This window comes from Notamacropus eugenii, chromosome 6 (assembly GCF_028372415.1).
Source record: "Notamacropus eugenii isolate mMacEug1 chromosome 6, mMacEug1.pri_v2, whole genome shotgun sequence".
Classification (NCBI taxonomy): domain Eukaryota; kingdom Metazoa; phylum Chordata; class Mammalia; order Diprotodontia; family Macropodidae; genus Notamacropus; species Notamacropus eugenii.
Genome location: NC_092877.1, coordinates 196,645,100 through 196,655,944, shown reverse-complemented (window position 1 = coordinate 196,655,944; position 10,845 = coordinate 196,645,100). Strand labels below are relative to the sequence as shown.

The 10,845-nt window shown below is 36.2% G+C and overlaps 1 protein-coding gene across 1 annotated transcript in view; it reads right to left on the bottom strand.

The window, feature by feature from the left end:
- IL1RL1 (interleukin 1 receptor like 1) overlaps nucleotides 1-10,845 on the bottom strand; it is a 58,142-nt gene that overhangs the window by 21,887 nt on the left and 25,410 nt on the right. Inside the window, exons 3-7 of the mRNA XM_072621725.1 lie at nucleotides 5,513-5,580; nucleotides 4,728-4,900; nucleotides 3,116-3,326; nucleotides 1,583-1,760; nucleotides 1,335-1,497 (exon numbers count right to left, since the gene is read on the bottom strand). Of these exons, the coding sequence (XP_072477826.1) occupies nucleotides 1,335-1,497; nucleotides 1,583-1,760; nucleotides 3,116-3,326; nucleotides 4,728-4,791 (616 nt within the window). The 5' untranslated portion in view covers nucleotides 4,792-4,900; nucleotides 5,513-5,580. The remainder of the gene's footprint in view (nucleotides 1-1,334; nucleotides 1,498-1,582; nucleotides 1,761-3,115; nucleotides 3,327-4,727; nucleotides 4,901-5,512; nucleotides 5,581-10,845) is intronic.

Here is a 10,845-nt window from a genome sequence, read left to right as displayed (position 1 = left end):
CTGGCTTTCTTTCTCCTATCTCCTAAAGATACTGGAGTGGTTTGCCATTTTCTTCCATAGTTTTACAGATTAGGAAACTGAGACAAACAGGTGTTAGTGACCTGTCCAGAGTCACACACCTAGGAAGTATTTGAGATAAAGATCTCATTAGACTTTGTTCTTGTCCTTGATCTGTAAACTTTTGTACTTTAAAACTTCATGTTTCTAAGACTAGTTTTCCCTGCTATCTGAAGACATGCAAGTCTCCATCTCTGACCACCTCTCTTATCTCTAATTTAACATAGCTGCTGATAGATATCTCCACGTGGATGTCCAGAACATGAGTAAATTCAAAACTGAATTCTTATTTTCCCCATTAAATCTACTCCTCTACTAAATTACTCATCATTCACTGATTCAAAATCTCAGAGCCTTTCTTGACTGTTATGATTTCCTTATCTTCCCACCCATCCTATGGCCAAGTCATAGTGACAATACCACCACAATATCTTTTTCATTCACCGCTTCTCTTCTGTTCCCACAACTACTACCAGAACTAAATTCTTAACCCTCCCCCCCACACTTATGTTATTCTCTTATTTCATTTCCTCTCTTTTCTCTCCAAATCATTCTTCACTCAGCTGCCAGGGCATCTTCTTAATGCATAATTATGAGCATGACTACTAAGCCTCTTTAGTGACTTCCCATTGCTTGAAAGACAAAATATGATATAAAATATAAACTCCTTAGTCTAGCATTCGTGGCACTCCACAATACAGATCCAATCCACTGTTCTTTCCTTGTTTTATATTATTTCCCTTCATGCATTCTACACTATGACCTAACTGGATTTGGAGTCAAAAGACCTAATTTCAAGTATTCACCCCACCATTTGTTTGTTACCTAGGGCAAGCCATTTGATCTTTATTAGCTTCAGTTTCCTAATGTGCAAAATGAGGTGCTCACCTAGATGAGGGGGTTCAATTTGTTTTAAGATTCCTTCCACATCTAAATATAGAATGCTATGAATTTATATTTCAATGATGACTAGGTAATGGGAAACAAACAATATGGGAAAGTTGGTGCTTTTACTGTTCACTACTATAATATGGTTCTAAAGCAATTTACATACAAGGGGAATGTACTGTTAATAAAACCACTTATCTTTTTAAAATAAAATGTCATGGCAAAAGGAATAATTGTGATTTGGGCTAACCCATCCTTAGTAATTATCATTAAAGGTCATCAAAAAACATAACATAGGGTGGGGGGAGGGAATTGACTTAAAAGAGCACTTAAAAAAAAACTATTACTTTGTTTTCATCAAAGATTTCACTATCAATACAGCAATTTACCTTGAAATATAAATGGCCTAGATGCAGTAACTGTATAATTGATTCCATTTTCACTGTAAATGAATTTGCAGGTATAATCGCCTGAATCAGCAGTCGTTGCATTTTGAATGACCAGGTAATCTTCCTTTGCAAAGTAATGTTGTCCTTTCAGGGCTTTACAATTCTGAAAAATAAAACTGTCTTCAATTTCCACCTACTCTTAATTAATTATCTAGCATCAGTTGTTATCATTGCTATTCCTCACTTACCTTAAACCAGTCCACATGTGCTATTCCATTATAACGTTCAATTGTAGGACAATGAATTATTGAGCTAATTTTCGTTCCTGATGCTGCTATATACAACAGGTCTTTGGGGACAACACAAGCTTGTGGTTTGGGATATATTGTAACATTCACATATCCACCGAAAGGGGCCTTAGAGCTGCTAAAGGAATCAAAATAAAAATATTTAAAACCAAGCTCACCACCAAGCATTCTAAAAAGAAATAAATCTAACCCTAAAAACGGATATAGAATGATAGTTCTAGGAAGATGAAGAAGAAAGTTGCAATCAAACCTGCCTCTTGTAATTTCACCTTGAAAAAAAGTTAATTAACATTATGGAAAGCAATAAAATTGTCAAACATCCCTTACAAAAAAAATGAAAATATACCTAAGAGAAAATGAATAAAGTGACACAATTCAAAAAATATATTGTGGGAAAAGAGAAGCAGGAGAAAGATACTGGAAAAGGTGAATAGTGAAAGAATGTAACCAATAGCATCATAAATGGTACAAGACAATTGGTGCTATAGTCAAAGAACAGAAATAGTAAAAGTAAGTCTATGTTCCCTTTTGAAAAAATGGATAGCAATTGACAAAAAAGGTAGAAGGCAAAACAACCTTAAAGTTATGTAAGGATTAAACTCCTTTATGAAAATCATAAGTTAATCTATGTATAAAACCCAACAAATATGTTCAATGTATGAAACAGATTTAATGCTGGAAGATATCAGGATATACACAAATTCAAACTAATCTGATAGACTAAAATTTATCACATTACACCTTGCTCAAGAAAATATGCAAATACTGACTATGCATGTATAACCTAGATCAAATTGCTTGTCTTCTCAATGAGGGAAGGACGGAGGAAGGGAGAGAATTTGGAACTCAGAGTTTTAAAAGGCAACGTTAATAATTGTTTTTACATGCAACTGGGAACAAGGTATAAAAATCTTTCTTGTCCTACAGGAAAACAGAAGGGGGAAAGGATAAGAGAAGGAGGGGGTGGGGGTAACAGAAAGCAGGGCAAATTGGAGGAAGAGGTAATCATAATGCACACTGTTTGGGGTGGCGGGAGAGGAAAGATGGGGAGAAAATTTGCAGCTCATCTTGTGGAAGTGAATGTTGAAAATTAAAAATTAATTAATAAAAAAACCAAAGAAAATATGCAAATGCAGCAAAGATATCTGACAATTTTTAAAAAAGAAAATCATATACTTGAAGATACATAGAAAGTCCATTAATTTGAATGACAGTTAAACATATAAAGAAGAAGCTTATCTCCTGAAAAAAAAAAAGATTGAAAATTAATAATAGTAGGAGATTTCAGTACTCCACTCTCTGAATATGGTAAACCCAGCAAAACATATATTTGAAATATATGATAAAGCTTTAAACAGTTTGTAAGAACCTAGATTTAATAAATATATCAATATGATGCAGTGGAAAAAACATTTTGCCCCAAATATATGAGAAAATTAATTAATCACAAAATTAATCATGTTGTCTACATACCTTTTTATAATACAATTATATATTCCAGAGTCATTCAATGAAGTTGGTAGAAATTTGAGTTGGACCCCTGAGGAATATATCCGATTACTTTGACTGGTTGTAATGTTTTTATTAGAATTAAAGTTAGTCCAGTAAACTTGGGATCCAGGTTTTTGTGATCTGGGACACAACGCAATTAAAGCCTCATTTTCAAGTGCATTATAGTGTCGACCTGCAAATGAAGAAGACAGATAAAATGAAAGTCCTACACACACACATACTCATATGTGTGAGTATATATGTGTATAGATACTCTACTGTGTATGTTTTTGCTGTTATTGAATGATTTCAGTCATATCTGACTCTTCGTGACCCCATTTTGGATTTTTTGGCATAGATCCTGGAGTGGTTTGCCATTTCCTTTTCCAGCTCATTTTACAGATGAGAAAACTGAAGCAAATAAGGGTAAGTGATTTGTTCAGGATCACCCAGCTATTAAATGTTGACTGAATTTGAATCTAGGGAGATGAGTCTTCCTGACTTCAGGCCCAGCACTCCATTCGCTGTGCCATCTAGCTGCCTCCAGTGTATATAGCTTTGAAAAATATTTCCTAGTGGAATTTGCATTCACAGATGTATCAGAACGAAAAGTCAAATTTCTGATTCAGCTAGGAAAGGATGCTAAAGATTGTCCAGGTGAATAATCATCTGGCTGTGTACCAATGACTACCTGTTACAGTATAAGAAGTAATAATCATAGGCCTTAGAGTTGGAGGACCCAGGTTCAAATTCAGTCTCTGATATTTATTATCTGTGTGTATTTGAACAACTTATTTAAACACACCGGGCCTCAGAAGCAAATTGGTGGCAGAGAGGACTGTGAGCTCAATCAGGAGTCAGCAAGATCTTAGTTCAATTCTGGACTATGGTTTTCACTAGTTGTGGGACCCTGGAGTTCAGTTAACTTCTCTCTGCTTCAGTTCCCTGAACTGTTAAAGGAGGGTAATAATAGCACCTACTTGAAAGGGTTGGTGAAGATCAAATGGTATGATATTTGTAAGGTGCTTTAAAAGTAGGCACATAGTAGGCACTTTAATAAATGATTGCTTATTTTCCTTTCCTCAACTGAAAAATAACAGTGTTGGTCTAGAGGGCCTCTGAGGTCCCTACTAGCTCTGGAGCTATAAGACTGTAGTTTGGAATTGGATTCACTGCAATACTTCAATGAAAATGTTACTTGTCTATAGAAAAGTAGGTCCATTTGTCAAAGATGCAAATGATTTTAGAGCTAAAGAGATCTGCTATCTCATATCACACATCAGAAAACTGAGTGACAGAAAGACTGAATGACTAACTTGACTGACTTGCCCAAAGTCACAAATAGCAGTTAAAATAGTGTCCAAAGTCAAATGAGTCTCTTTTCCAAAAGCAACAGCACTGAAAGAAATTCAGCACTACAGAAAAGGACTTTTGCTTTGACAACTTATCCCAGCAAATACTCCAACATAAAGTAAAAATATTTGAAATTAGTTTTACATAAAGTCAGACAAGGTTTTAAAAAAAATAATTAAATAAATATTTAAATGAATAAATAAAATTCTTATTTTAAATCAATAGAAAGACAGAATCTTACCTGGTATTGCTGCTGTAGACTCTATAAAGAGACCTGATAAAACCAGGAAGCACCAAAACTCCATTTTCCCCTAATTTAGTACAATTTAATTAAATAATGAGTAATGGAATAAACTGGTACCATGTGATGGTAAAGATGATCCTCTATCAGATCGCTGGTATTCACTGCAAGGCCTATAGAACATAGTAAACAACATTTGCACACACACAAACACACACAAACACACATACATATATCAATGAGAGAGAGAGATTACAGTTATCAAGCATGATTTATATCCATACTGAGCTTCAAAAAAATTAATGAATCACTCCCCCACCCAACTCTCAACTCTGTTCATTTTTACTAGCTGTCTCCTATGCCTGGAATTCTCTTTCTTCATTTCCACCTCCCGACTTCCTTAGGTTCCTTCAAGTTCCAGGTTAAGTTCTACCTTCTGTAAGAAACCTTTCTTGATCCTCTTTAAAGCCAACACCTTCAATTTGTTGATTATTTTCCATTATCTTGCATGTATCTTGTTTGTCCAAAGTTGTTTGCATGTGACCTTCTCCATTACAAGTGAGTTTCTTGAGAGGAGAAGCTATCTTTTGCCTTTCCGTGTATGTCCAAGGCTTGGAGCAGCGCTTACACATTGTAGACACTTAAAAAATGCTTGCGGATTGATTGAGCACCTACTTTATCCCTAACATTATCTTAGCTCCCCAGAACTACATCTATTCCAGCTGGTTCAACAAAGCAGCATTTTGTAATGGATGTTATCATGAAGACCTACATTCAAAACTTACCTCTGACCTGAACTAGCTGGAGGACCTTAAGCAAATCGCTTCATATCTCTAGCACTCAGTTTCCCCATCTGCAAAACGAAAGAATTGGACTCAATGACCATTGGGTCCCTCCCAGCTGTAAATCTGTGATTCTTTTATCCATGATCCTTCTGACTATTGATACATTTCAATGACCATTCCATTTTACAGTTTCATTTCAATACCTACTTAGGGTATTGAAGGTGTTGAGAGAGTATACCAAGAAAGAATTCAAAGAGATTACAATTTTAAAATTATTTTATATGCATTATTTCATGTAATCCTCACCACAACCCTGTGATATAGGTACTTGGGGGTTAAAATGCTCATTTTGTGGAAGATAAAGTCAAACTCTGGAGATTTTAAGTGGCTGGCCCAATGTCACATTGCTGGTGAGTTTAAAAAGTAGGATTTAAATCCAGGTTTTCGGATCACAGTTGCTGTAAAAGATAATATAATAACTTTTCCTTCCCTTGTCTCATCAAATCTTTTACAGCTAAAAACTTTTCAGAATCAAGGGGAAATTGTTAGAAATTATGTATTTATGATTTAAAATAACTGACTTACGTTCAATGCCTTATCAGAGCCTCAAAATAACTGGAGTATGACAGGTATTTTTAGCTCCATTTTACAGATGATGGAACTAAGACTCAGAAAAAGTTAAGAGATTTTTCCCTATTCCCACAGCTAATAAATGTTAATGCTGGATTTCAAACCCATATTTCTCTCCTGAATACAAATCCAGTCTTCTTTGTACTTGACCAAGGAAACCAAGATACCTAAACAGACTCCTCTTTCTTCCCCTCCACCACACACACACACACACACACACACACACACACACACACACACACACACACACACACACACACACATTCCTGAAGTATAAAAGCAGGTGAAAAGCTATGGAGAGCAATTAAACATTCTCATGTTAATTTAAATAAATGGGATCATTCAAACTAGTTCATGTCAAAAATCATTTGAACCTCTTCCACTCACCAAACTTCAGAGAAGCTGCTTTTGCTGCTACCACACGTGTTAGGAAGAAACTTTGTGAGAAAATGTACTTTTTTTCCCTTTTAAAATGGTATGAGTGGGAAGGTGAGGGTGTGGTGTTGGGCACTGGAATTCAGGGATAGAAACATAAATGTAAAAGTTTAAATACAATAGTAGTTCTTGAAAGATTTCTAACACTTTCCCCCTTGAGTTTATTTGTTGAAATCCCTATTCCTCTTAATTAGGTTTACATTATAGACAGATAGCTATTTTGTGTTCACCCAAATTATAGGATTAAGGTGAAAGCACTGATAACTAGGACAGATTCCAAATTTGGGGGCTCATTCTGAGGTGTTAGACACCCCTGCTCATAATTAAGTGGGAAACAACCAAAATAAAAAACAACCAAATATCAGCTCTTCATGCCCAAGTTATTTCCATTCACTCACCAACCAACCCTGCCACTAAAGTTCACTTTAAACCAAAATCAACGATTTGCTCTAGCATGAAGAAAAAACATTGAGACTATAATTCTTTCCCTTAGCATAAAAACACTTCGAAACATCATTTCCACATCTAGAGGAAGAATTTATTTTAGTGAATTGCAAATTAGTTTCAATTCTGCCTGGTCAGTTGCCTTAAATAACATTTACTTATCTCAGCAATTTACTTTTATTTTGAATTTCTGACTCAAGCCGGGAGATTTTGGTTTGGAAGTTACCCAAAGATCTGCAAAAGAATCTTGCCCTTTGGAATGCAAGGAGATAACTCTTTAGGCACACATTCTCTTTCATATATTAAATTCTGCTACAAATAAAAGTCAAAAGAATTAGACGTGTAGTAAAAGTTCCCAAAATGGAATGATTTCATTCAAAGAAGTCAAGGTCAGGCCTACAGTTCAATAAGTTGAACTCAGATATCTTTGAACAGAAAGCAGCTTTTACAAATTAGGGATGGATACAAAGAGTGAACGGATAGGGGTAACTATCCCACCCATCAGGGAGTCCTGCAGGCCATCAGGTAGGTTTAATTTGAGTAATTCCCCCACAGCAGTGTGGTAATCATCTATGATATTTGGAATGGGAAATTCTGTGTTCTAATGCTATATCCTGCATTTTCTTTCTTTCTGCCTGCTTGACTTTGGACCAGTCCTTTCTTTCTAGATATTAGTTTCTGTATGTATAAAATGAGAGGGTTAGATTAGATAATAAAGACAACTCCAGCTGTAAATCTAAGATCTTCTGATGATCCAGACTTACTGTCCAGGGAGTGAGAAACTAAAATGTGTGTGTGTTCGTCCTTCATTGCCGAAGAAGACCATGCCATCAGAGGAATGATGACATGACTTGCACTTGACTTTGTTTTGAGTGAGGGAGGGCTGTGCAGGTCACCAGCCTCACTTCTCCTCCAGAACCATCTGAATCCAGTGACCACATACTCATCAGGATGACTGGAGATGACCCAGGATGAGGCAATTGGGGTTAAGTGACTTGCCCAATGTCACACAGCTAGTGAGTGTCAAGTGTCTGAGGTGAGATTTGAACTTAAGTCCTCCTGACTCCTGCACTGGTGCTCTATCCACTGCACCACCTAGCTGCCCCAAGAAACAAAAATATGGGGACAGGAAGAGGTCTGTATCAACTGATTCAATTCTACAAACATTTAATTAAGCACCTACTACAACCATGTTCTCTCTGTGTGTATGTGATTCTCAATTTGTATAGATATAAAAGTATGCACTAGGTAGTCTATGATGTTCTTGTGGTCTACTTTTTTTTTTTTTTGGTATTTAGAAGGTTTTAGATTTGGGGGTTTCCCCCCACACCAATCGCGTCAAACTCTTTTGGATACCTTTTGATGCATTAACACCTTAACAACTGCTTCACCTCTGGCTTCAATCTGTTCTCTATGCACTTAATCCAATCTGGATTGCCCTTTCTATCTCTGTTCTTCTCAAAGGCATTTCTTGTTTTTTTTTTTCAATTTATTTTTTAAAATAAGAAAAATTATGATGTAGTTTATTTTTCCAGATTCTCAGGGTCACACAGCTAGTAGGTATCTGAGGTCAGATTTGAACTTAGACTTTCCTGACTCCAGACCTAGCTCTCTATCCACTATGACACCTACCTGCCCCCTGCTGGACGATCTCCAGTCCTCCTGATCAATATCAGGCCACTGGACCCAGATGGCTGAGGAGAAGAAAGTGAGGCTGGTGACCTTGCACAGTTTTCCCTCACTCAAAACAAAGTCAACTGCAAGTCATATCATCATCCTGATGTCATGTTCCTCTTCAAGAATGAAGGACAAACACAACAGCAACAACCTGCCCCCTAATCTGAAATGTAAGCAATCTAAAAAAAAAACCAACACATCAATAACATGTTCTTATTTTAAAAAAATAAAAAAATAGCACTGAGAATTCTCTTTGCTTCCATTTTATATTTATCTTCCATTAATATAGCTATAGCCCATAAACACCTCACATTTGTTCACCCTCTATGACCAAGTTAAATTAGATCAAACATCCTGTCTTTTTATCTACACATGATTTTTTCTAAGACCAAATCTTGTCCTTTTTGTGACTTCTATTCCCCTCAACGCTGTCCTTGGTACTCATTTTAGCCTGTTTTTGTTTATAAAAATGATACTGTGATTTTCCCTGTGCCCTCTAATCTCCTTACAGGAAAATATATAGATGAAGTGAAAGTTTATGTCCCATTACACTTCACTCATTTTTAATTTGCCCTTGCATCATTCCTGTCTCTCAGTGGAGTCCAAAAGAACTATAAATTCACAAAGTAACCAAGAAGGACAATTTGAACTATGTATAGATAAGACAAAGGACCCCCTTTTTAGACCCCCTCAAAGAGGCTTAAGTAACTTCTAAGCTTTCTAAATAATATTTTTATTAATAACAATAAGGCAAAATTACTTACATTATTTCATGTGATCTTCATAAGAACCCAGTGAGGGAGGTGCTATTGTTGTCCCCATTTTACAGATTAGGAAAAGGATGATGAGAGAAATTAAGTGAGTTGCCTAGGGTCACATAGCAGGTAAATGCCAGAAGCAGGTTTCAAACCTATGTCTCTCTGACTCTGAAATAAAACCCTATCCAATATGCCAAGTTGTAGAACGACCTGACTACATATGCTCTCACACAGAGCACAAAGACATCCTCTGTTCAACAAAAATTTAATAAACAGTATCAAGGAAGATGATGACCCTAAACTGGGTACTTAAGATACTTCTATCTATGGCTTGAGCCATGCCAGTTGTAAGCTTCACAGTTCAAAATTTAATTCTGGGTTACTTTTGAATGCAAAATCCAATGAGAGGTAAGCTGAGAGTTGAAATATGGGTTCCTAAAGGATTCCTTTTAAAGAATAGAGAAAAGGCAGGTCCTCATGAAGAATGAGACTAGATGTGGAAATGTGTTTAATATGATCGCACATGCATAGCCAATATCAGATTGCATGCTGTGTTGGGGAAAGGGAAGGGGAGGGAGGAAGAAAAATTTGGAACTCAAAATCCTATTAAAGTAAATAGTGCAAACTAAAATTAAATAAATATTTTTAAAAAAAATAAAAAATAAATAAAAGAATGAGACTAGAGCCCTAGCAGAAGAATTTGAGGCCAATACCACCCATGCATGGTGGCACAGTGAATATATGGTGGGGTTTTGAAGTCAAGAAGACCTGGGCTCAAGTCCTATCTGTAATGCACTAATTCTGTGACCCTAATAGATCACTTAGCTTCACAATATGCTTAGGCAACTTTCTAAGAGAAAGTAGAAAAAGTGTCAACCCACATTGCTAAAGGTAATTTCCTCACCTGGGAGAGACCAAACCAGGGAAATCATACATCCATTCTCTGTCTAATGCAAACTTTGCCAATTCATTAAATGGTAAGAAAGGGGGAAGAGCAAAGTATTTCCTTTCCTGATTTATTAGCCATGTCTCCTGACCTTTCTAAGAAATGATAAATTAAGATAATTCCTCCTTGAAAAGAAAGATCCATGTCCATAAGTTCCCCTAGCTTCCCTCTCTTACTGTGGAGGGAAGCTGGCATCCAAGTCCATGGAAGAGTATTTCAAAGATGAGTGCGAATTTAAATCGAAGTAGCTTTTCATTCTAAAGTTGCAGTTCAATTCAGTTCAAATCAACAAACTAAAAAAAGTTGCCAAGCACCTTTTAGGTACCAAGGCAATATGCTAGATTTAACATATGGGACCCCTAGAGAGAGACAGAGACAGATAGAAGTACATCCTTTTCCCATTTGCAGAAGTTTGTAGAATTTCAAATTAATTAGAGACTAAA